This window comes from Canis aureus, chromosome 21 (genome assembly GCF_053574225.1).
Source record: "Canis aureus isolate CA01 chromosome 21, VMU_Caureus_v.1.0, whole genome shotgun sequence".
In the NCBI taxonomy this organism is placed as follows: domain Eukaryota; kingdom Metazoa; phylum Chordata; class Mammalia; order Carnivora; family Canidae; genus Canis; species Canis aureus.
The window spans coordinates 39,327,205-39,354,205 of NC_135631.1; the positions used below are offsets into that span (position 1 = coordinate 39,327,205).

A 27,001-nucleotide genomic window follows, 5' to 3' on the forward strand; every position below is an offset into this window, starting at 1 on the left:
AAGTCGATCACCTTATATCGCTTCATGCAGTCCTTCTTTGTCCTGCCAGGCACTGCTTCTGCTATTTTTTCCCATCTTTCAGGTGTATTTACTGGGTATGTTTTTAAAGCCTGTTCCAAAAGCTTCTGTTCTTCCGTTGTCCAAGGGGTGAAATCTGTGCATGGGCCTGTTCAAGAAAAATTTCTATTTGAAACCTCTTATTTTATTTATTTTTTAAAGAAAGTGGTACAGAGAAGCCAGTCCACTTATTTCAAAAAAAATTTTTTTTTAAGATTTATTTATTTATGATAGAGAGAGAGAGAGGCAGAGACACAGGAGGAGGGAGAAGCAGGCTCCATGCCGGGAGCCAGACGCGGGACTCAATCCCGGGACTCTAGGATCGTGCCCTGTGCCAAAGGCAGGCACTGAGCCACTCAGGGATCTCCTGAAACCTCTTATTTTGATAGAAAATTCTGAAAAAAAAAAAAAAAAAAAAAAAAGAAAATTCTGTTGCAGCACCTTCCCGGGGGAGTCTTCTGGTGCACAGGTATCTATTCAAATCTGTGGTAATTTTCAAGAAACTTTTAGGATAGCTCACATTCCCTAAAATATCTCAAATATCTGCCTTATGTTCCTGGTCTCTTACAACCTAATAAATATCCTACCACACTGGTTCAAAAAAGCACAAGTCATATAAGAGCTGCCTCAAACTTTAGGTGGGTGAGACCCTGAAAAACATTCTCTTTGTATACTGGAGGAAAGAACCTAGCAAAATTAAACGCCCAAGGCTTCAGTGCTCCAGGGGCATTAGATTCTGCGTTCCAGTGTGGCATTTTCACATCCATCCACCAAGTTCTTTTGGAGCTACTACTCTACTAAACTAACCTCTTTGTGCTTGACAAGACCTACAGGTATCAGAAAATGTAGGTCTTCCTAAGGATGTAAGTATTACATATCACATTTCTGTAGGAAAATGAAAATGCTAAATTGTTAAAAAGCTGAAGTCAGCTTTTAATTCCAGGAAGCCCTTTGTGGAATTTCTTTTCATTGGTCTCAGGCCCACATTTAACACCACAGATTGAACTCATTTCCTCTCTGGGAACAAAGACACAGGGAGAGGACACAGGGAGAGGAAAACTCCCTTTAGAGTGCCCTCTGCGTGTTCTGGAACTTCCCTTTGTGACTTACCTTAAAACCGCCTAAATAATGCCCAGCCTACACAAAAAAAACCCCAGAAACACTGATTTTTGCAATCACAGTGTGATTTTTTTTTTAATACAAAATAAGCCTCTTTAATACTGAAATTTTGGGATAGTACCAGATTAAGAATACAGGAAAAGTGGGACTTAGAGGACAGGGATAGGTTATCACATAGAGTTAGTTAATGCCGAAACATATTTGGAACTGACCTGGAAAGCATATCCCAAGATTAGTTTAGGGGGGAGAAGAGATTGGTGGCTCACAAATGTAGCAAGTGAAATAGAACTTTCTACATTTTTGTTACTACTCACAGAAAAGAGTCACACACCCTAAATGCACATGTAAAACATGGACAAAAGTTTTACAAATAATGCCCACTTTTTAAAATAAGGTATAATGAATGCACTCTGATATTTGCTATTTGTGACCCATCTATGGGCCATAATTTACAGTTTGAAGCACATTAGTCCAAGGTAATCAAATTAGCTATAACACCGAGACGTCAGCACCCTAACAGGTTTTAACTAAGTTTAATTTTGAAATAACCCCTGTACATGTTACTCAGATTCCCCAAATCTGAACATAATCTTTACCATGCTTGCTTTTTTTCTATATTAACAGAGGTAATTTATTCTGAACCATGTTAAGTTGTAGACATGATGCTCTTTACTCCCTCATTTTTCCTTAAGAACATTTCCTTAATTATAGGGTATTTTTCAAAGTCTGGAAATTAAGCTTGATAAAATACTATTATCTAGTCTGTAGACCTCATTCAAATTTCAGCTGGCCCCCTAAATATCCTTTAATACTGATTAGCAAAATTTGTTAAACGAACCCAGCCCCTCCGCTAACGCATCTGAAACGGAAGAACTGCAGTTCACAGTGGTGTTGGGTGAAGTCAATCTGTGAATGTCCTAGATATGCTTGCTTTCCATTATCACAGTGTGAGCACATGGCTAGCATTTTCTTTCTTTATCTATCTATCTATCTATCTATCTATCTATCTATCATCTATCTATTTATTTATTTATTACAGTCACACAGAGAGAGAGAGAGAGGCAGAGACACAGGCAGAGGGAGAAGCAGGCTCCATGCACCGGGAGCCCGATGTGGGATTCGATCCCGGGTCTCCAGGATCGCGCCCTGGGCCAAAGGCAGGCGCCAAACCGCTGCGCCACCCAGGGATCCCCCATGGCTAGCATTTTCTAAAGAAAAACCATTACCTTCAAATCGTTCTGAAGGTGTTGCATTGTCGGCTTGAGGCACCACTCCATGCTCTTTTTTAAATTTATCAAAAGCCTTTTTGTTTATGTCATCTTTTTGATGAGGGTCTGAAACATGAAAATTACAGTTCTCATTTAGTCTTTCATTAAATTGCATAGATTTTAAAAATATTTATTATAGTTAGCAAAGAAATTGATTCGCTCACCAAGTTTTTGAAGACTCTTTGCTTTGCCAATAACATCTTTGGCAGTTCTCTTGACTCCAGAAGAAGAGTGTATGTTCATATAATTAGCGATAACTTCCCATCTAGAGACATCAATATAGTAAGTTAAAGGGTAAAAATGCCCAAATAAAATTTAGAATGACCCAGATATCTAATACAGAATTAGCTTTAAACTGGTGGTCTCATTATTACCATCTGGACTATAATACCTCTTGCTTTTCATATGTTTAAACCAATTGTATATAATCTTGGTTTCAAGTCTATAAAAAAACCTTACTGATACCTGTGTACAAACCAAGAGAAACGAAATCCTACATTTGTGTGTACTGCCATTTGGACACAAATTCTGTGAACAGTCTGTTTCCTCATCTACAGAAAGAGGGAGGCTGGATCTCAAAGGCTTCTTTTGAGGATTCTTTTTTTTAATAAATATTTTATTTATTCATGAGAGAGAGGCAGAGACACAGGCAGAGGGAGAAGCAGGCTCCATGCAGGGAGCTGGATGCAGGACTCGATCCCAGGACCCCAGGATCACACCCTGGGCTGAAGGTAGATGCTCAACTGCTGAGCCACCCAGGCGTCCCTTCTTTTGAGTTCTAAACTCAGACTTTGCAGTAAGTTCCAGTTTGAGGTGGGAAGCAAGAAAGAAGGATTAAGACTGACTAACTTTGGAACACAACCTAGTCCCCAGTACTAGCCATGGTGGAGTAAGCCAGTGTGAGAGTCAAGGTTTATGTCTCATAATCTTTAATTTCCTGAGAAATTGGTGATGTAAACTGCAAAAACCTGCAGGTTCAAAATGTACTCTGCTTTTCACACTTTTTACTGTGGCACTGAACTCAGCGGACCACAGTCTGTCTAGACTCAAGCATAGCCCTGGAAGTTTCTGCTGTAACCAATGTTATTTGGGTGTTGTCTGCATTTCCCCCAGGCTCCAGTTTGTGCTCAAGAGAAGTGTCAACAGGGGCACCTGGGTGGCTCAGCCGGTTAAATATCTGCTTTCGGCTCAGGTCATGTTCCCAGGGTCCCAGGATTGAGCCCTGTGTGGGCTCCCCTGCTGAGGAGGCCGGTGGGAGTCTGCTTCTCCCTCTGCCCCTCCTGTTTGCGCACTCTCTCTCATGAATAAATAAAATCACTTAAGAAAAAGAAGTTTCATTAAGACCAGTACCTTGAATTTGTTCCAGCAGGGAAGAGGTTCACAGCTTTAATTAGTAATTGCAAATCATCTTCTGACCAGTTTTTACTGCCATTTCCACTTCCACCAGTTGATTTCTCTGCATTCTTGGATGCTTGTCGCATTCGAGCCTCAGCTTCCTCTTTCTCTTTTCTAATCTGCTCATTTATTTCTTCTATCTACACAAATACCACAGGTAAGTCAGGGACTTAAAACATCTTGCTACGCTCTGGTTCTCACTTCTCAGTACCCTCCTAACAACGTCCTACAGGCCTCCCAAGCCAACCCCAGGACGGGCCATCAGCTTCTCTCTCGAGCTTTGCCTCACTCGGGCTTCCAGGCTGCATAGCTCTGCTTGAGGAACCAAGGACCACCCTCAACTTGACCTGTCTTGTGTTCGTGTTGTGTGACTTCTACTTGCGTTGGACACTACTTATCAAGTATACAGTCACTGGGTTATTCACCCATAAGGGTCATTTCAAAGCTCTCTTTAAGCTCATATCCATTGTTTCAGAAGATAACCTCATTTATTCTCTACGAAAAGGTAATGACCTAGAAAGTGGCCTGTTTTATCTTGACCTTTCACCTGTTACATTGTTACGTCCAGGCAACCTTTAAACATGTGCACAAGTAATAAAACCTTTAATGGGCCTTGTTGCCTCTGTCCACAGCTCTCTTGGGGTCATCTGTGACTCATTTCCCCCGTCCATTCCTCAGAACTAGTCACCCAGTGCCAGTGGCTCCAGACTCTCCTCACCTCTCACAGCCCAAGTCCTAGTGAGAATCTTTTAACTAGTCCCACTTGTCCAGCACATCTTGCCAGCAAATGCCAGATTCATAGCACATTAACCCTTTGCTACTTAATTTATCTCCAGTAATGGAAAACAGTTATCATGGTATTAAAAACCTTAACTGGGCGCTACTTTTCCTCACCATTTTTATCTCTCACTTCTTCCTGCTCCGCCCTCTATGGTACGGTTCATGCTTCCCTCTGACCTTCATCTTAGCACTGTCTATCCTTCAAGATGGGATCAATGGGACGCCTGGGTAGCTCAGAGGTTGAGTGTCTGCCTTCAGCTCATGGCATGGTCCCAAGGTCCTGGGATCGAGCCCCACATTGGGCTCCATGTGGGGAGCCTGCTTCTCCCTCTGCCTGTGTCTCTACCTCTCTCTGTGTCTCTCATGAATGAATAAATAAAATCTTAAAAAAAAAAAAAAAAAAAAAAAAAAGCCAGGCTCCAGCCCTTCACTGAGCCTTGCCTGACCACTGTGCCCTGCACTGGGCACTTCCTGTCTAGCCTACAGCATTTACTGCAGACCCTCCATCTTCTGGTCCTCAGGCCTTTTCTCTTCAGTGTAACTTCCTAAACTCCTCTGGAGCAGCAACAGCACTAGGCTTTCCTCCAAACAACCTACACATAGTGCTGTATATTGTAGGTACTAATACTTGTTACACTGAATTGAATTTCTGAGCCTGTTTCCTCACCTGTAAAATAAAAGGTGAACACCAGACAGAACAAAGATTTCTTTTGGTCCTAAATGTTACTGTCCTACAAAGATGTTCAAGGAGAAATCAAAACATTAATTTTTCTAACAATGACTGAAAAAACTATAATGTGCTAGATACCACAAATCCAACACCATCCATGGTAACAACTCCTAGCTAAATCCAGTTAAAGTAACGAGCACTTACTGGAAGCAAAACATACTGGGGGACACAAAAGATTCTTTGCTGTTACTCGTAATTTATATGTTAGGTGGGGAAATACTAAGTGAAAGCAACACTATGAACAGAATCAAATGCTAAATAAAGGTAGAAGTGATGTGTTCTATTACCTGTTTTTCCAGAGCAGCCTTTCCTACTTCCTTTGTAGATGATGTGAGTGTTTCATTCAAGCACTGTAAGCTAAAGGAAAAAAGGGGATGAAACTGTATCCTAAGCCCACAGCAAGACTTCAGCAGCACTTAGTTATACCTTGCTAGTTCAAGCCGATCACAAAGTTTTTCCACTTCTTCCATCATTTTAACCCGCTCTGCCTCATTATCAGAGAAGTGATTCCAGGCCTAGAGGCACAAACACAAACATTTTCATATTTTATCTACCAGCACTGAAGCACATGTCCATAAACACAAATGCAGAGCATGACGTTCTCAAGAGATTCCTAGGTGGATGGAATGCGTGGCCTTCTGACCATTACCAACCACACTCCGGGGCTCTCCCGGTCTGCCCGCAACACAGAGCCGTTACCAAGACGGGGGAGGGCAAAACAAAAAAGGTGATGGCGTGGAAGATCTCTGGATGGTATAAGTCAGGATGATTCCTCAGAGAACCACTTAAATTTTGTATGACGACTCAAAATTCTGTTAGGCTGCCTCTTCTATCTTTGTGCTGAACTGTAAAATTTTATTTTATTATTTTATTTTATTTTAATTAATTAATTATAGACACACAGAGAGAGAGAGGCAGAGGGTGAAGCAGGCTCCATGCCGGGAGCCCGATGTGGGACTCGATCCCCGGACTCCAGGATCACGCCCTGGGCCAAAGGCAGGCGCCAAACCGCTGAGCCACCCAGGGATCCTCTGAACTGTAAAATTTTAAATGTGAAATTAAAAAAAATTCTAATCCCTCCTATTCCTTAACACATTACATTATCTTTTTTATCTATTTATTTTTATTTATTTATTCATGAGAGACACAGAGAGAAAGAGAGAGAGGCAGAGACACAGGCAGAGGGAGAAGCAGGCTCCATGCAGGGAGCCCGATGTGGGACTCGATCCTGGATCTCCAGGATCACGCCCTGGGCCGAAGGCAGCACTAAACCACCCGGGGATCCCATATTAGAAAAATTTTAAGATTGTGCTCAATGTCTCCCATTCCTCACTTTTCCATGTTTCCTTAATCCACACAGTCTGGCTCTTATGAGGGTCCCAATGCTGCTTTTACTGTTGACCCGTCTCTAGTGTCCAGAAGCACTACTGATTTTCTTCCTACCTGCCTGGTCACTGCTTCCCTGGCTCCTCTTCGTTTATCAGTATTTTATTATTTTTTAAATATTTTATTTATTTATTCATGAGAGACAGAGAGAAAGAGAGAGGCGGAGACACTGGCAGAGGGAGAAGCAGGCTCCCTGCAGGGAGCCCAATGTGGGACTCGATCCGGGACCCTGGAATCACACCCCAGGCGGAAGGCGGTGCTAAACCACTGGGCCACCAGGGCTGCCTGTTTATCAGTATTTTAAGTAGGGTGTTTGCATCCTCCATCCTCCTCCCTCTTAATCCTTTTCCTTGGTGATCTCACATGGTTCCTAGTGGCATTGAGATAAAGACTGTTCGAGATCCCACTCAAACTCCAGGCTTGTACGCCCAACCACCTACTCATAATTACTACCTGAGCATCTCAATGCGCTCAACATGTTCTAAACTAAAGTCAACTGGTACAGGTGGAAATGGCAGGAGACTGAACTCATTTCCTTTCAGCTTTTTCCTTTGTTTCCTATTTCATTCAATTACACCATCATCCACCTAGTGCTCCACGCAGGAAACCAGGACTATGTAAATCCTCCTTTACTAACCACCTCCAAAATATGATCAATGGCACACAGGCAGCAGCCACGTCTATCTCCTAAATACTCATTCATTTCCTCCTATTCTATTCCGACCCTCTCAGCTGAAGGCACCATACTCGGGATGCCTGGGTTACCTGTTAAATCCTTCAGGACCCGGTTCCTTACCTCTTCAGCTGCCTCTTGTCTGGGTGCTTCCTGAATCTCTGCCTTCTTTCTGTGTTCCCTGACATCCCTTATCTCTGATCTCATACATATACTGCTTTGGTTAAATCCTACCAGATCCAAAAGCCTGCCTTGACTACCATTCTTGTGGTACTTTCTCATCCTAGTGCTCATCATAATGTGTTTGGTTTTAATTCTCATTAACCAGATTTCTAGAAGGCAAAGACCATATCATTATATGTACATAAATTTTAAGTGCTTGGCACATAATAAGTGCTCACCAGCTATCTGATGAATCCATGAACTCCTGCTAGAAAAGAGCAATAAAAGAGTTACCTAATGCCAGAACACTTAACCCTCATTTATGCATCATGTCTAGGTACTATTCACACTTTCTATTTTCTAATTAGCCTTTTTAGGTTTTTACAGATTTCTCATATGCCAAATGTGCTAAATACTGCATGTGAATAATCTCATATAAACTTCACAACTCAGGGGATCCCTGGATGGCGCAGCGGTTTAGCGCCTGCCTTTGGCCCAGGACGCAATCCTGGAGACCCGGGATCGAGTCCCACGTCGGGCTCCCGGTGCATGGAGCCTGCTTCTCCCTTTGCCTGTGTCTCTGCCTCTCTCTCTATCATGAATAAGTAAAAATATTAAAAAAAAATAAACTTCACAACTCTACTACTAGGTACTGTTGAGCTACTGTATAGATGAGGAAATTGAGGCACAAAAGTAACCTCCCGAGGGCCCACAGACAGTTAAGTGTCTGGTGGAGAATGACTTCAAACCCAGGTAGTTTGCTCTCACACATACTTTATCACTATGATCCAATGCATCCTTCTCAAAATAATTTCCTGGGTGAAATCCAAGGAAAATACTTCATTTTTTTTTCTATTTTATTTCCTCTTGCTGACCAAAAGCCTGAAGAGGCCACTTGTGCTTTTATTTTGACTGAACCGTTTTCAAAGCTTACTGATGGGGCAGGTTAATTTCAATTACATTATTAAGTGAAGATTCAGGATGGTATAAATTAAAATATATATCCAATATCTAGGGCCTCTGGACGGTGACATGGAAGAGAATGTTTCCACACACAGTAAGCACTTACACACTCGCTGAAGTTAACTCCGTGGAATAGTACATAATACTGTATGGCAACCTCTCCCTATACCTTGGCGTTCATTAATTTATTCATTTAGTGCTATTTGATAAAAAACAATACCGGTCTCTACCAGTTTAAATTGTAAGAACAGCTCTTGGGCATAACTACATTTGAAAACTTCTGGGATTTTTTGGTCAGTATTTTTTAGTGAAAACTATCTGAATGCAAAATACTAGTATTCTCCCAAACAATATTTTGATAAAAGTGAAATCTTTAAGCTCCTTAAAAAGAACCCAAGATTAACTTCTAAAAGAACTTTTTCTAAGATAAAAATAGACTTAACTCCAATAAGGAAGCAACCAGCCAAAACCAAAGTCTGGGACATTAGCAGAACAAATGATCTGGTTTTTCGACAAATGAACGGCAATGAGAAACAGGAAGAGAGGTGGTGATGGTGGGGGGACCTGTCACAGACACAACTGAAGCCTCTGTAATGATCCTCTTTAGATCCTAATTTGAATAAATCAACCACACAAAGACATTACTGGAATAATCAAAGACATAAATACAGACTATTAGAATAATTGAACAAGATTATTTTTAGGTTTGAAAATAAACACGATGTTTATGTCAAAAAAACCCAATTACCACAGTTGCCTACTGAAATATGCACATGTAAAGTTTTTAAAAAGTGAATTTAAATTATTTAAGAAGTTTAAATAAGATAAAATGTGTCAAACAGCATATGTTTGCACAGTGGAAGAAAAGAAAAATTCTTAAGTCTACTCAGCAATTAGATTTGTTACCTAGTGTTGGTTCAGTCACAATCTGACGTACCTTGCAGGAGTTTCGAAGTTTTTGCCTTTCCTTCTTAATGGCTTTTTTCTGGATATCTTTTTCCTTCTTCGCCAATAATGCCTGTTGTCTAACTTCCTCCTCTTCTTTCTCTTTAGCTAACCGAGCAGCTTCTAACTCAGCTTGTCTTTGCTTTAATAATGGAAAATAAAATCATTTTAATACGAAACTTAGAATTTCTAAATATCTATAATCGTATTTAAAAAAATCAACCTTAAAATAAATTAGGAAAAAAGGGGACATGTCACCTTATGGAAGACTGAAGGTTGAACTGAGAAAAGCAGCTGGTACAGTTCTACATTTATTAGAAATGTAAAATAGGCCCATTAGAAATAAGCATAGTATTTTTAAAAAAATTTAATTTATTTATTCATGAGAGATCCATGTAGGAGCCTGATGCGGGACTCGATCCCGGAACTCCAGGATCATGTCCTGAGCCAAAGGCAGATGCCCAACCGCTGAGCCACCTAGGTGTCCCTAGAAATAAGCATAGTATCAAAGGATATATACGACATCCTTCTGCTTAGTAAGAATTTGCTGGTAAGGAATATCCCTGTAATTATCAATGGTATCAACTTATTAAGATTTATTCACACAACACCTAATTCTCTACTTCAAGATTATAGTAGTTGTTTTTAAAGTAGGCTCCACACCCAGCATGGAGCCCAACACAGGGCTTAACTCATGACTCTGAGATCAAGAGTTGGATACTTAACCGACTGAGCGACCCAGGCACCCCTCAAAATTAAAATTTTTTTTTTTTTAATTTATTTATGAGAGTCACAGAGAGAGAGAGAGAGAGGCAGAGACATAGGCAGAGGGAGAAGCAGGCTCCATGCACCGGGAGCCTGATGTGGGATTCGATCCCGGGTCTCCAGGATCGCGCCCTGGGCCAAAGGCAGGCGCCAAACCGCTGCGCCACCCAGGGATCCCAACACCCCTCAAAATTATAGCTTTTTACATAGATCTGAAGATTGAAGATTTTATGAATGCTTAAAGCCCAACTTCATCATCTTAGTTTCATAAGATGTCCTCTTACTTTTTCTTTAGCTTCTTGCTCCTTCCGTTTTGCTTCTGCTTTTGCTTTCTTTTCTGCTTCTTTCTTGGCTTTTTCTTCTTCCTTAAATTTTTTAATTCTTGGATCACAGCTATATGCATTGTCTACCAGAGAAAAAGGTTAACTTTTTCAATTTCTAGTATCTGATTAAAGAACCTTTTAAAAAATATTAATTATACTTACCAACTAATGTTCTTATTCTGTTCATCTCTTCTTTTTTTCTTTGTGCCCTTGTTGCTCTGTTCTGCTTTTCAATCCATCTCCTCTCATCACGACTAAAAAACAGAAAATATTGCAAACAAATTACTGAGGTTAAAATGCCATGTCACTATTAACATTAGTTAAAGGGTGTTCTACTTAATGTTAATTTTGGTTGATTTTTGGGGGAATATTCATGTTAAAAGTATTTAACTTGTGAGATGGGGTCTCAAAATACTACTAAAAAACTCAAAAACAGATACACAGAGAAAATTATTTAAGAAAATATATGTAGTATATTTATTCATCATCACAACAAAGAACCAAATATCTTCCTTTATTAGTACCTTACATACATACCATTCTGCTTTTTCTTTTTCTTCTTCATCTAAATAAGAAAATTCTCTCCAAGAATCAAAATTATACCTAATATAAAAACAAAATAAAGTTAAGCCAAAACAAACGAAAAAAAATTTCCTTTTAAAATTAAATTAGATGCATGTAATTCTAAGAAACTTTAATAGCGAATGGATGAGTTCGTGTTAGTAGATCCCACCCATCCTTGGCGGAACTAACACTATGCTCAAGTCATCTTCTGTTTCATCTTTCTGAAATGACTCTGTTATTTGGTATCAAAACCTAAAAGTAGGGATCCCTGGGTGGCGCAGCGGTTTGGCGCCTGCCTTTGGCCCAGGGCGCGATCCTGGAGACCCGGGATCGAATCCCACGTCGGGCTCCCGGTGCATGGAGCCTGCTTCTCCCTCTGCCTGTGTCTCTGCCTCTCTCTCTCTCTCTCTCTGTGACTATCATAAATAAATAAAAATTAAAAAAAACAAAACAAAACAAAACAAAACAAAAAAAACCTAAAAGTACACTCATCACCCATAAATTAAAATCACAACTCCTTGCCATCTCCATTAGCTTTCTCTCTTGCCTGGGACTTGTTACAGTTCTCCCTATCTCACCTATCCTAATCTGTCAAGTTGTAGGGTAACCCTCAAAGTGGTTACTGTATCTCTGATTTGTAATCCTCTGAAGGGAAAAGCAACTATAACTGTTAGAGCTAAATTTGGTCACTTTTGTTTCACAATAATTTTATGTTTTCATTTTCTGTATGCTTAATGAGAAAATATAGCACATGTATTCTAAATTGGCCATGAATACTATTTATTAAACATTAGTGAATCAGTTACAGAGACAAAGCACTGCCTTCCACATGTATTCAAGTATTTTTTAAAATAAGACAAATGAAAATGTATTTATTTTTATTGAAATCCAGTGGCTCCTTATTTTTCATTTTTTACCACTATAGTATGCTTGATATTAAGGGATCTGATTATTAGAAAACAGATTAAAAAATCATAAAAGCTTAAACGTCACATACGAGATAATATAGCATTTTGTGAAAACCTTTTATGATTATTTCTGCATAAAGTGCTTTTGTTCAGGAAAGGTTCTGTGATCCTCTTATCCTTCAATTAGTTTATGAACCAAATATTTACTGAATACTTAGCCTTTTAAATATGACAGCATCATAGAAATAGTGTATTCATTTACCAGAAAGAATAAAACGCATCTACATCTTCAAATGATGAATTCATATCACCAAGTTTAGGGACACTTTTTTTATTTGACCACCTGAAACAATAAAAGAGAAAAATTCAGTTTAAAATTTTGTACAAAGGTCAAGAAACTAATTTATTAAAAAAGCACTTTTGGGACGCCTAGGTGGTTCAGTGGTTGGGCATGTGCCTTCAGCCCAGGGTGTGATCCTGGCGTCCCAGGCTCGAGTCCCACATCGGGCTCCTTGCATGGAGCCTGCTTCTCCTGTCTCTGCCTCTCATGAATAAGTAAATAAAAATATTAAAAAATAGAAGTTTTTACTAATCCCCTATAATCTCCCTCCCCTGTGACTAAGAGATGGAGCTGGAAGATGAGCAGTGGGGTGTTGAACAATGCAGGTGTAATGAGGACAAGGGTACACAGGGTTGGAGAGGAAACAATGAAACCATGTTCTCATCATCAAGTTGTCTTCAGCTCTACAAATTAGCAGCTGTCACACTGCCTACGTAAAACAGGTTTGGAAAAACCCCTTTCCCAAGCATACTTACTCCTGCCTCTAAACAGGCAGTACAAAAGCAAGGTGAAGGCCCAAATTAAAAAAATAATGTTAATAGAGAGATGATTCCCACCTCATCATCACCATGACCATTCCCCTAAGAGTCAGACTTCTCAGTTCAGCACCTCACTCATCATCTCTGAAAGGATCCTGAAGCTGTCACTGACCTATGTTTTCTACTCTATGAAACCATTCCACAACAAAATATATTACACTATTTTGTTTTTACCACCTTCAACACGATTACAAAACAAAAATGAGAAGAGTGGAGAAAATATTAAGCTGCACTAAACCAATAAGGTGGGTCTCAAACCTGACTGCACATTAGAATCACCTGGGAGTATTCAGATACCCAACAGGCATTCCAAACTCATTAAGTCGAAATCACAATTAAATCACAAGCTCTCCAGGCGGAACACAGCCATCAGGAGTTTTTCAAGCTCTTCAGGTGATTCCAATGTGCAGCCACGCTGTGATCTAAGGAAATCTTGCAGCGTAGATGGAATAATAAAAAAAGTAGAATAGTGATATACATCACTAAAAAACTGACTTTAGGGGCACCTGGGTGAATCAGTCGGTCAAGCGCCTGCCTTCGGCTCAGGTCATGATCCTAGGGTCCTGGAATCGAGTCCTGCATCAGCAGGGAACCTGCTCCCTCCACCCCCGCTTATGTGCGCTCTCTCTAATAAGTAAATAAAGTCTTAAACAAACCTGACTTTAATGAAATAAATTATATATACACTAACATTAAAGATCTATCATCCTTTGTTAGAGACCCTTATGATAATGAAATGCTCCAAGAAATAGCTCAGAAAGAACAAAAACTTTATCAAATGATAAGGGGCTAAACTGAGTACATGCACATCAGTAAAGGGCGAGCAAAAGAATGGGAAGTTACTGTCACCTAAGTAATAATATTGCATTACATAAAGTCAGCTATTGCTCTTTCCCACAAAGGAAATCAGAAAGAAAAACATCCCCTGAGGTGTAAGGGAATTTCGCCATGGAGACGCAGAACTTCTGTTTGGAGAGCAAAATAAGAGCAGTCTGGGGATCCCTGGGTGGCGCAGCGGTTTAGCGCCTGCCTTTGGCCCAGGGCGTGATCCTAGTAGACCCGGGATCGAATCCCACGTCGGGCTTCCGGTGCTTGGAGCCTGCTTCTCCCTCTGCCTATGTCTCTGCCTCTCTCTCTCTCTCTCTCTCTCTGTGACTATCATAAAAAAATTAAAAAATTAAAAAAAAAAAAAAAGAGCAGTCTGTTCACCAGCGGGGCTCAATTCTGTTAAGAGGAGGAGGAGGAGGAAGAGAGCAAAACTCTTACCAGAGGAAACAAGCCAATACAGCATTATGGTCACAAGGAGATCCCTTAACTCACCTAGAATTCCTTTCAAACACTGGGGAGAACACTTCGAAGAAATTGTCCTTGGCTTCACTTTTAGAAGGAACTGAGTTATCAAAAGTAGGATCTACACTGTTGAATGCCCGTCTTTTCACTGGATCAGATAACATTTCATAAGCTGAGGAGAAAATGATAAGGTCACATCACCACGACTCTACATTTTTTTTCCTTTGAAACCACTCATAAGTGAGAAAAAAAATTCCCTTCCTTAATAAAAAGTTATTTTTCATATTTAAAAATTTTGTGTGCTTGTGGGAAGGAAAAGATGGACTCTAACTACTGACACCTCCAGCACTTATGGGATCTAATCTCACTTCACAACTTCTTTCAGTACCTCTTCTGGAAGGCACGTAACAAAAACAATGGTTAAATACTCATCCCTTAAGAATGCATGACTCTAAGGAAAAACAAATAGAAAATTAGCTGCTAGATTCCAAGGATGTAAAAAAAAATCAAAGAATCTTTAGCATCTTGAGCACTGTGTAAGAATGGGCCAAAAAGTTAAGTTTGAAACATATGTACACAATTTAAAAAATTTAGCATCTAAATGTACAATCAGGGGCTCCTGGGTGGCTCAGTCAGTTAAGCATCCAATTCTTGATCTCAGCTCAGATCTTGACCTCGGGGTCGTGCGTTCAAGCCCCATATTGGGAGTAAAATCACATTTAAGGACACATTTAGAAATGGCAACAACCTATACTAATTTGCTGAATGAAGATATGGTTATATAAACAGCAATAAACAGTTGTAGGGTCCAAAGGAGGATATAATCAATTTTTGGATTTAAATTAGCAAAACATCCGAGGAATAATTTAGTCCTACTAAGTAGCTGAAATGGAGAAACTAGTATTCTTGTTAGACCTAACACTTAGGATGAATTAACTCTAAGATGAGCTTCTTTAAGAATCACCTGATGATCTTGTTAAAATGCAGTCTGTGTCAGTAGATCTGGGGTGGGGCCCAAGCTTCTGCATTCCTGATAAGCTGTCAGGTACTGCTGATGCTGCTGGTTGGGAGAACCTCACTTTGTTATAGTGAGGCTCTGGGGCAGATTATCAGAAACAACCAGATATAAATGAAAATGTTTTGAAATGTCATGGTGTAGTTAAATTAACTACAGAATATATACTAGGAATCCAATCCCAGCACTTAATAAACATCACCACTATTAGAAATTCCGGACTCTAAAAGTATTTTCTTACCTTTAGTTATGCAAGTGAAGTAGTCATTATCTCCTTCTTTTATTGGTTCACCAGCTGCTTTCCGTTTGTCTGGGTGATGTTTTAAAACCATTGCTTTATCTGCAAAACAGGCCAGATTTAGACAATTTGTCACTTCATGCATCAAAACTAAAAATAAAGATGAAGAGCTTGGGAAGATGGCGGCGTAGGAGGATCCTGAGCTCATCTCCTCCCACGAACCCATCAAGACTGCAACTCACTCTGAAAAGGACCTGAAGACCCAACAGAACAGCTTTTTCATAGCTAAAGATGTAAAGAAAAAGCCACATTGACAGGGGAAGAGATGCTATCCAGAACCAAATCCCCAGTGTGGCAGGAAGGATATTTCAGGTACAGAGGTCCTCCCTGAGGAATGAGGGGATCAAGTGCCCACTGGGCTCCCTTGCCCTGGAGTTTCATACAGAGAAGAGGAGGCCCCATAACATCTAGCTTTAAAATCAGTGGGGCTTAATTCCAGGAGCTAGAAGGCTATACTAAGACTCTGCTTTTACAGGGCCAGTGCACTACATCACTCACCCTGAAACCCAGCACAGAGGCAGCAATCTTTTTTTTTTTTTTTTTTTAACAGAGGCAGCAATCTTAATAGTACATGGGTTGTATGTGACAGAGGTTTACTAACTACAGGGCAAATGCCAGACAGACAGGGACCTGGAGGCACTTTCTGCAGAAGGAAAAGTGCTAGCAGTTGCCATTTTCCTTGCCCTTCTCCAGCCTTGCTGTTCTGATGTTGGTGGGAGCTGGTTGTGACATTCTCCATTTACCTTGCTAACACTAGTTGCCCCACTCCATGCTCCCCTCAGAACCACTCCTCCCAAAGGCGCTCATCCTAAATGACTCCTGACCCACCACCACACCTGGTAGGTAGGTAGCCTGGGTCATCCCCATCCACCTTAAACAATTGTAATCTGACCTCCAAACCAGCTGTGCTAGGAGCAAGCCTGGCCTCCACTGCATCCACAGCAGTCTTGGACCAGTCACAGGAGGGGGCATGCAGTCCCCACACTAAACATTTCTGGAGGGCCTAGTTCTGGTGACGAGGGTGGGGAATGCACTACTGGGCACCACAGGACACTTCTAACATAAGGCAACTACTTTCAAGAACAAGAGAGGGAGAGGACTGACCAAACACACAGACACACAGAGTAACAAACCAAGGAGATAGGAATATGATCCAAATGGAAGAGCAAAACAAGAGCCAAGAAAAAAGAGCTATTAAGCAAAATGGAAATAAGCAATCAACCTGATTAAAGGCTCAAAGTAATGGTCATAAAGATATTCATTGGGTTGGAGGGAAGAGTGGATGATTCAGTGAGTACTTTAACAAAGAGACAGAAATACGAAAAACAAACTAGAAAGGATCAATGCCAGATTAGAGAATGCAGAAGAATGATCAGCGATTAGAAGGACAGGGTAATGGAAAACAATGAACAGCAAAAAGAAAAAAAAAATTTAAAAAATGAGGTTATGTTTAAGGGACCTCTGCAACAACATCAAGTATGATAACATCTGGATAAAGAGGTCACAGAAGGACAGAGATAGGGACAGAAGATTTATTTGAAGAAATAATGGTTGAAAATTTCCCTAACCTGTAAAAGGAAACAGATATCCAGTTTCAGAACACAAAGGAAGCCCATAAAGGAGATGGAAACCCAGAAGGTCTACCCCAACACATAATTAATTGGCAAAAATTAAAGATAAACACAGAATCTTAAAGCAGTAAGAGAAAAGGAAACAGTTAGGAACCCGATAAGGTTGATTTTTCAGCAGAAACTTTGCAGGCCAGAAGAGAGTGCCATGATATATTCAAAGTGCTGGGGGAAAAAAAATCTAAAACCAAGAATATTATACCCAGCAAGGTTACCATTCAGAATTAAAGGAGAAAGAGTTTGCAAGATAAAAGTTGAAGGAGTCCATTACTCTAAACCAGCCTTACAAGAAATGTTAAAGGGAATTCTTTAAGTGAAAAGAATAGGCCATAAACAGAAGAAAATAGTGAAAGGAAAACTTCATTGGTAAAAGCAAACATACAGTGAAGATAGATCACCTATAAAGCTAGGATGAAGGTAAAAAGACAAAAGTCATAAAATCAATTGTATCAACAAAAATCAGTCAAAAAATACACAAAATAAAGAGATGTAAAATATGACAACATATACATAAAAAGCATGTGGGGGAGTAAAAAAGTAGTGTTTTTAATTTTAAAATTTATTTATTCATGAGAGACAGAGAGAGAGAGAGAGAGAGAGGCAGAGACACAGGCAGAGGGAAAAGCAGGCTCCATGCAGGGAGCCTGACATGGGACTTGATCCGGGGTCCCCAGGATCACGCCCTGGGCTGAAGGTGGCGCTAAACCACTGCGCCACCAGGGCTGCCCCAAATAAGAATTTTAGTACAAATGGAACACACTGTCCAGTGTCCTAGAACCACTAGCACTTGTTACAATACTAAGTGAAAGAAAAACCAGCACTAAACTGCTGAGCCACCCAGGGATCCCTCCTTCAAAAAATTTTAATCATTATTTAGTAAAGTACTTCAAGTAGATTTATCATAATTTGACTATTCATTTTTGGATAGATTGCTTCCAATTTTCCACTACTATAAATAAATGCCAATTTTAATAATTTTGTAGAGACGTATTTGCACATATTCTGGATTCTTTGTCCTTAGGATATATTTACAGAGGTGAAATTAGTGAGTGAAAATATAGAACAAGTTCCTTTCTAAATAATGGACCACTTCATACTTCTATGTGAACATGTATTTTACACTGCAGCCTCACAAGCACAAGGTATTAATCATTTAAACCTCTATTATTGAGGAGCAACAATTTTTCTTGTTTCTAACTTTCATCCTTCATCTATGGAGGAAGGAAAAGTTCTTTTAGTTTCTCAGTCTATATGACTGGCTAGCTACAATAACATATAGCTAGCTGTCAATATCTATTGAGCATTTAATATGTGCTAGGCACCATTTATTAATCTTCTCAATAACCCTATGAAGAAAGTGTTATTATTTTCTTCATTTTACAGAACAGGAAATTGAGGCAAAATAGTTAAGTAACCATGACCACTGCAACCCATCATCCATAGTCCCTGGCAAATCAAGCTTCAACCCAGGCAGCCTGATTCTTCAGGTTGTGCTTGTATACTGCCTCTCTCAATCCATAATGCTTGACACTAATGCTTTTTCCATCTGCTGTGATTACCTTCTGTATTTTTTCAACATTTAAAATTTTTGCTTATTTATTTATTAGAAAGATCACAAGCGGGCCGGAGAGTGGTGGTGGGGGAGAGAGAGAACCTTAAGCAGGCTCCACCCCCCAGTATGATGCTCAACCTGGGGCTTGATCTCACAGACGCTGAGATCATGACTTGAGTTGAAATCAAGAGTTGGGGCGCCTGGGTGGCTTAGTCGGTTAAGCATCTGTGTTCTGCTCAGGTTATGGTCCCAGGGTCCTGGGATGGAGCCCCATGTGGTGCTCCTTGCTCAGTGGTGAGCCTGATTCTCCTCCCTCTGCCTGTGGCTCTGCCTATTTGCTCCATCAAATAAATAAACAGAAATCTTAAAAAAAAAAAAAAAATCAAGAATCAGACACTTAACTGGCTGAGCCACCCAGGTGCCCCTGATGACACTTATGTTTTAAAAAAGCATTTTTTTTCCCTTTGGTTAAGTTTCCTCTCTATATATCCCCCATGAGAATCACAAGCTATTTATGTATTTTATAAAGATTTTATTTATTTACTCATGAGAGAGAGAGAGAGAGAGAGACATAGGCAGAGGGAGAAGCAGGCTCCATGCAGGGAGCCCGATGCAGGGTTCAATCACAGGACTCCAGGATTCGCCCTGGGCCAAAGGCAGGTGCTAAACCACTGAGCTACCCAGGGATCCCTTACAAGCTATTTATTACTTACTGTTGTATCAGATAAAGGTTTTAAGTAATACGTGATTTAACATGTATTTTATTTTATTTTTTAAGATTTACTTATTTATTTATGATAGACATAGAGAGGCAGAGACACAGGAGGGAGAAGCAGCTCCATGCCGGGAGCCCGAAGTGGGACTCGATCCCAGGACTCCAGGATGGCACCCTGGGCCAAAGGCAGGTGCTAAACCGCTGAGCCACCCAGGGATCCCCTAAAACAAAAGTTATTTTAAAACAAGTGATCAAAAAAAGTAAATAAATAAAAAATAAAACAAGTGATCACTTCCTTTAAACTCCTAAGTTCTATTAATAAACTTTTTGGCAAATGTAAAGTGCTCAGTTACTAATTCAGAGAAATATGCTTTAAGAGTGATCAACAGATTCTTTAAAAATATTCCTTGCCTGAACTGTTCACTGTACAAGGACCTTAGCTCAATTATTTTGTCACTGTGCCCTGTTAACTCTTACTCATTTGCTTGGAATTACCTCCTGTCTTCATTCACCTAGACCAAATTCATCCATCTCTCAAAGTCATTTTTTACTTATGTCTTCCATGAACATTTTCCTGAATATGGAAATGACTTCTAGATTTTCTACAGTAATTTGGGCTGTAAAATGGCTTATGAGGAACTAATGTAGAATTTTAGAACTAGAAGGGATGCTTTATCTAGTCACACTTTAAATTTTACAGTGAAAAGGGCAGCCCTGGTAGCCCAGCGGTTTAGCGCCGCCTTCAGTCCAGGGTGTGATCCTGGGGACCTGGGATCAAGTCCCACGCAGGGAACCCGCTTCTCCCTATGCCTGTGTCTTGCCTCTCCGCCCCCCTCTCTGTGTCTGTCATGAATAAATAATGTTTAAAAAAATAAATTTTACAGTGAAAAAACTGAGACCCGCAAACTCCTTACTGTTCTATTCCTGCTCAGTAAAGCTCAATTTTCTTACTACCTCAGCTTTAATTTAAAAAGGGATTATCGGGATCCCTGGGTGGCGCAGCGGTTTAGCGCCTGTCTTTGGCCCAGGGCGCGATCCTGGAGACCCGGGATCGAATCCCACATCGGGCTCCCGGTGCATGGAGCCTGCTTCTCCCTCTGCCTGTGTCTCTGCCTCTCTCTCTCTCTGTGACTATCATAAATAAATAAAACATTAAAAAAAAAATAAAAAAAATAAAAAGGGATTATCTACTGTATGTTTCTAAAATGTTTTTTTTTTTTTTTAAGATTTTAAAAATTTATTCATTCATGATAGATAGAGAAAGAAAGGCAGAGACACAGGCAGAGGGAGAAGCAGGCTCCTCCCCGGGAGCCCGACGTGGGACTCGATCCTGGGACCCCAGGATCATGCCCTGGGCCAAAGGCAGACGCTGAATCGCTGAGCCACCCAGGGATCCCTAAAATGCTTTTTCTATGAATATTGTAATTTTGTGATATACATCATACATTCTACATATATCATAACATATATACGTTATTTATACGTATGCAAAACTTTGACTTTTTGAGATGGGGGACTTTCACAGCTAAGTAACCTAATGGGAACTCTAAATAATGGCGCAAAATCCTCAAAATAGAAGTTTTACATGTATAATAACATATATGCATATGTCATATGTATGTAAAGTCACACACATTTGTATACCATATATATCATTTTCATTTATGATTACTGATCATTTCCTTTATAATTTTTTTCAGTACTGATAAACTTATAAAGTACTTTATTCTCAACAATTTTAATATTTTGTAGTTTCATTATTTTTTAGGGTTAGAACTGAAAAAATTTTTATTTTTTTTCTTTTTTTTTTTCTTTTTTTTATTTTTTTTATTTTTATTTATTTATGATAGTCACACACAGAGAGAGAGAGAGAGAGAGGCAGAGACACAGGCAGAGGGAGAAGCAGGCTCCATGCACTGGGAGCCCGATGTGGGACTCGATCCCGGGTCTCCAGGATCGCGCCCTGGGCCAAAGGCAGGCGCCAAACCGCTGCGCCACCCAGGGATCCCTGAAAAAATTTTTAAATTTTAGAATTTTAACATATTCAAGTAAATATCTAAAGCTTTCTAAGTTCTAATAACATCTAATAATCCTTCCCTTCTCCAATGACGTATGTCTCCTTTATTATAGTAAATTTAATCATGGTTTGTTTCTAATTACCTATTCTTGCCCTGGGATCATCTTTAAAATGATTATGCCCTCCTAACAAATTTTTTTAAAATTTTTATTTATTTATGATAGTCACACACAGAAAGAGAGAGAGAGAGGCAGAGACACAGGCAGAGGGAGAAGCAGGCTCCATGCACCGGGAGCCCGACGTGGGATTCGATCCCGGTGCTCCAGGATCGCGCCCCGGGCCAAAGTCAGGCGCTAAACCGCTGCGCCACCCAGGGATCCCCCTCCTAACAAATTTGATGGAAACTTCCAAAAATTATTATTTCTGCGTATTTCTCCTGCATTTAGCTATTTGACTCAACCCCTTTTGGTTTTCTAGATAGATCCCGTATTACCTACAAATAATGTTTTTTCTCTCCTTTCTGATCGTTCTTTTAATATCTTAATTCACTAAACCACACTCCTAAAATAGCATAAACAATAATAGGCAGGTTAGCTTCTCCCATGCATTTATTTTTAAAGATTTGAAAGAGAGCATATGCGCAGAGGGAAGAGGTGGGGTGGGGTAGGGGGAGAAGCAGGCTCCTTGCTCAGCAGGGAACCTAATGTGGGGGCTCAATTACAAAGGCAGATGCCTAATGGACTGAGCGACCCAGGCACCCCCCTCCCATGGATTTTAAAGGTAATTATCATTAACACCACATGATTAAGTTTGTTGGTTGTGGGGCAGCCCAGGTGGCTCAGCGGTTTAGCGCCACCTTCCTCCCAGGGCCTGATCTTGGAGATCTAGGATGGAGTCCCACGTCGGGCTCCCTGCATGGAGCCTGCTTCTCCCTCTGCCTCTCTCTCTCTCTCATGAATAAATAAAATCTTAAAAAAAAAAAAAAAAAAGTTTGTTGGTTGGGTGTGACTTACCAAAGTAGGAAATTAACTGTATTTGTTTGCAAAGTTCTATTTATCAAAAAGGAATGTGTATTAAATTACATTCTATATTTTCACTAATTAGGAAATCATGTATTACTAACCTATAAATAAACTTAGGTATATTAATATATTTCCTAAATTAGATTCCTGAGAGAAATCCTACCTGTTCGTGGGTATCATTCCTTTAATGTGCTGTTGAATTGTATTTGCTATTATTTTTAAAAGCTTATTTTAGTAATCTCTACACTTACTGTGAGGCTTGAACTCACAACCTCAAGATCAAGGATTGCATGCTCTGCTGAGCCAGCCAGGCTCCCCTAAAAACTTTTTTTTTTCAGGAGGTTAACACTTTGATGACTTTTCAGATTTCTTCCTACTTACTGATGCCTGAGTGGCTCAGTTGGTTAAACATCTGACTCTTGGTTTGGGCTCAGCTCATGATCTTGGGATTGTGAGATCAAGCTCCATGTCAGGCTCCAAGCTCAGTGCAGAGTCTGCTGGAGATTCTTTCTCTCCCTATGCACTCCCCATTCATGTATATGCTCTAAAATAAATAAAATCTTTAGAACATCTGCCTTTAAAATTTCTTCCCGATTGTTTTTTTAAAGATTTATTTATTCATGAGAGACACAGAGAGAGAGAGGCAGAGACATAGGCAGAGGGAGAAGCAGGCTCCCTGCAGAGAGCCCGATGTGGGACTCAATCCCGGGACTCCAGGATCAAGCCCCAAGCCGAAGGCAGATGCTCAAACACTGAGCCACCGAGGTGTCCCCCTTCCCCAATTTCAAGAAAGTTAATAAAAAATTTTGAATCTATATTACATTTAATAGTGGTCTCAATCAAAAATATCTTCTGTCATGGTTTTCTTTTTGTATTTCACTATTTTTTTTTCTTCTTGTAAATCCATTTTGGGATATTGTTGTTTTATCTCTTCTATTTTTCTCTCCATGTTCCATAGTGCTATTCTTTTAAACGTATGAATTGGATACCCATTTTATTTTTCCCTCTTTTTAAAAAGTAACCGTAGTTTATTTCTTTTTACTTTTTATTTTTTTTAGTAACAGTAGTTTAAATCAATGAACTTACTTATGGTACAGCTTTAATCACCATTCCTTAAGTTTTGACAGGCAATGACTTTACTCCTACACAAAAGGAATCCCTTAACACAATTTTTGTATATTTCTAGGCTGCAAAGAGTGTAAACGATTTCCCGAGTAATTGTTATTTTGCTTTGTTTAATTACATCTGCTAAATTAAAATTTACATTGAGTTTTGACAATTGTATACACCCCTGTAACTACCACCAAAGAAAATACAGACCATTTCTTTTTTTATTTTTAAAAACATTTTATTTGTTTATTCATGAGATACACAGAGAGAGAGAGGCAGAGACACAGGCAGAGGGAGAAGCAGGCTCCATGCAGAGAGCCAGAAGTGGGACTCGATCCCAGGACTCCAGGATCACACCCTGAACCAAAGGCGGACGCTTAACCACTGAGCCACCCATGTATCCCAATACAGACCATTCTATTACCGAGTTTCCCTTTACCCTTTCTAGTCAACTCCCATACGCTACCCACCTGATTTCCTTTACCACAGACAACTTTTTGCATGCTCTTGAACTTCATGTAAATGGAATTAGAGTTTTTTGTATTTGATTTCCGCTCAAGCTAATGTTTTGTTATTCATCACCATTCTTGCATGTCTTAGTTATCTGTTTTTTTTTTCAAGATTTTATTTATTTATTTATTCATGAGAGACAGAGAGAGAGAGAGGCAGAGACTCAGGCAGAGGGAGAAGCAGGCTCCATGCAGGGAGCCCGACGTGGAACTCGATCCCAGGTCTCCAGGATCACGCCCCGGGCCAAAGGCAGAGCTAAACCACTGAGCCACCTGGCGGGGCTGCCCCTGTTTTTCTAACTGTAGGTTCTGCTCTTCTGTTTTCAGTGTCCATGCAATTCTTTTTAATTTCCCCTAGTCTTTTTCTGCAATGTCTACACCACCCCCCAAAGCAGTGTCTTCGTATTTTATTGACAACATGGGAAGATAGTTAAATCTTCTTTTGAACCTTATGATAGAAGTCTGAGCCATGATGTCTCAATTTTTTGTTGGATAGTCTCCTCTTACGCTGCACAGGATTTTTCTTCATTGAATTCTCTGCCTAATCTTTACTCATGCATGTATGCTAGAGTCTGAGACGGTTCTATACCGTCTCTTGGGGAGGGGACAAAAGATATTTCTCAATATTGAAAATAAAGGAGCCAAAGAACAACTGAAAAAGAAACAAGGGTACTTTGGGAACAGCAGTTGATTACTGAAATCTCAAAGATGCCCCCCGCTCCTCCCACTGAATACAGTTTCTAGGATGTTCTGAGAGAACCGTAGCAAAAAGGCTTATTGTACATTCATATTGCTACTATTATAAGATGTCTCTGAACAGGACTTTTAATTTTTAAGAAGCATAATGAACAGCTTCAGTTTAAAATGCCAGAAATATTTTAAACTAAATTATTAAATTTAGAAAATCCAAGTCACCAAAGACTTTATTTCCATGCAAAGAATATCAGACCTACATGCATCATTTGCCAGTGTAGCTATTTTACTTCAAAACAAAATTATGTAAGCAACTGAAATACCACTTTTAGTATTCAAGTACTTTCTCTTAACCCGTCATTCAACTTTTCTAATGACTTATTCTTTTTAGAGAAGGAAAAAAATGACCACTTACTTTATTCACCCTTAACTGGCTAATTTTCATTACAGCAATTCAAATTACATTAAAAAAAAAAAACTCTTTTATGTGCACAATAGGATGTAAGAATTTGAAAGATTGCAAACGCAGTTAAGACTTTTTAACTGAGCCTACTTCTTTGTGCTAACAGTAACGATTTATAAACACTAACTTTGCATTTTTACTTTTGGACTAAATTTCAGAAAGCAGTAAAGCAGCAACAGCCTATTTTATAACGATAGAGGTAAGAGAATGACTGTTGCCTTTTGAATAAATACTGAAAATACACAGTGGCAGAAAGTGAATTATAATTCTACTTAATGTCAATAATCTGTGTACCAAGGTTGCAAAGCTTCTGGCTATAGAGTATTCAATTAATTTCTATTATGCCAATTTAAGTGATTGGAATTAGAAACAAATGAATGTTTCTTTTAGAGCTTATTGTACGTTTTTTATCTTTAGAGAAAAAAACAATTCCTTCACCTTAAAACATCAACTATTTTCACAGTTCTAAATCACTTCTAATTCTTTCACAAATTTATTTATTTATTTTTATTTATTTTTTTTAATTTAAATTTTTATTTATTTATGATAGTCACACAGAGAGAGAGAGAGAGGCAGAGACACAGGCAGAGGGAGAAGCAGGCTCCATGCACCGGGAGCCCGACGTGGGATTCGATCCCGGGTCTCTAGGATCGCGCCCTGGGCCAAAGGCAGGCGCCAAACCGCTGCGCCACCCAGGGTTCCCTCACAAATTTATATGTTCCAAGACTCATTTGGTATTTGTATGCTGTTCTTTCACATAGCAAGACTTTGCAAGTATTTTCCCATGGCAAATGAATTTCCCTGGCATTCATGTATTTTTCAATGACTCTTCATATACATTAACATATGCTTAGTCTAAAACTATGCCAGCTTTTTAAGAAACCAAATAATAGATCTAAAATAATCTCATAAATTCCATTTCCTTGATAAAAATATTTCCCGTGTTTTTCCTAAATATAGGCATTAATGGAGAAAACTTTGAGTTTATCTACTACACTGAATATCAACTAGTATTTTTCAACATGAGACGGGTGTCATTCAGCCATCTTCACCCAAGTACTCTACTTTCTCCTCTTGACTGGCCTTAACTCCCTAACTCCTTTTTCATATGGTCACAATCTTACCTCCTCTGACCTCAATATCTATTCTCTAGAGTGGAGGGTAGAACATTCTCTTAAAACACAGAAAACTAATCACCTTCATCTTGTTCATCAAACTTTACTAACCAGGTGAACCGAGTGGTGTGAAGGGCACTAAGGGGCTGGTGTTTTATAAGGCATGTGAAGACCAGGTTTCCAACAACTCCCCCCCAATTTTTAATCTTGTTAGTGAAGAGGATAGTAAAACATCATATAATTCTTCCTTGGGCAGAACAGACAGGGTGGTATCAATAAAAATGTAACCTAAACTACAAAATAACATCAAAAAACCTAAGTAACAAGTCAGCTCCCACTAAATACAGCTGGCCATACTTCTAAAGAGAAATGAAACATTTTTTAAAAGCCTGCGTTGGAAAAATGTTTTTTATCTTGGTCACAAACACACCCACCCATGCACCCTCTGATTTCTTATCTCAGTGAGAAAGTCCATGCATGAGATTGTTTTTTTTTTCTGTTCTGAAGGTAAAAAGAGTGTGGTTATGCATCATTATGACAACATAACAAATGCTGTTGAATCTAGATTTATCACTATAGACTATGATTGCGCATACCTTTTCAAAAGGATAACAGTTCCTATACCAGATACTGCATTATTTCAAAACAACTAAGTAC

At 39.5% G+C, this 27,001-nt stretch overlaps 1 protein-coding gene across 2 annotated transcripts in view; it reads right to left on the reverse strand.

The window, feature by feature from the left end:
- The window catches only part of DNAJC2 (DnaJ heat shock protein family (Hsp40) member C2), a 41,408-nt gene that overhangs the window by 2,011 nt on the left and 12,396 nt on the right, over positions 1 to 27,001 (reverse strand). For both annotated transcript variants that reach the window (XM_077863953.1, XM_077863954.1), the window contains 13 exons: positions 15,464 to 15,562; positions 14,238 to 14,379; positions 12,301 to 12,381; positions 11,104 to 11,169; positions 10,729 to 10,820; positions 10,528 to 10,649; positions 9,471 to 9,620; positions 5,776 to 5,864; positions 5,637 to 5,706; positions 3,795 to 3,979; positions 2,609 to 2,709; positions 2,403 to 2,510; positions 12 to 166 (listed from right to left, as the gene is read on the reverse strand). In XM_077863953.1, the coding sequence (XP_077720079.1) occupies positions 12 to 166; positions 2,403 to 2,510; positions 2,609 to 2,709; positions 3,795 to 3,979; positions 5,637 to 5,706; positions 5,776 to 5,864; positions 9,471 to 9,620; positions 10,528 to 10,649; positions 10,729 to 10,820; positions 11,104 to 11,169; positions 12,301 to 12,381; positions 14,238 to 14,379; positions 15,464 to 15,562 (1,460 nt within the window). The remainder of the gene's footprint in view (positions 1 to 11; positions 167 to 2,402; positions 2,511 to 2,608; positions 2,710 to 3,794; positions 3,980 to 5,636; positions 5,707 to 5,775; positions 5,865 to 9,470; positions 9,621 to 10,527; positions 10,650 to 10,728; positions 10,821 to 11,103; positions 11,170 to 12,300; positions 12,382 to 14,237; positions 14,380 to 15,463; positions 15,563 to 27,001) is intronic.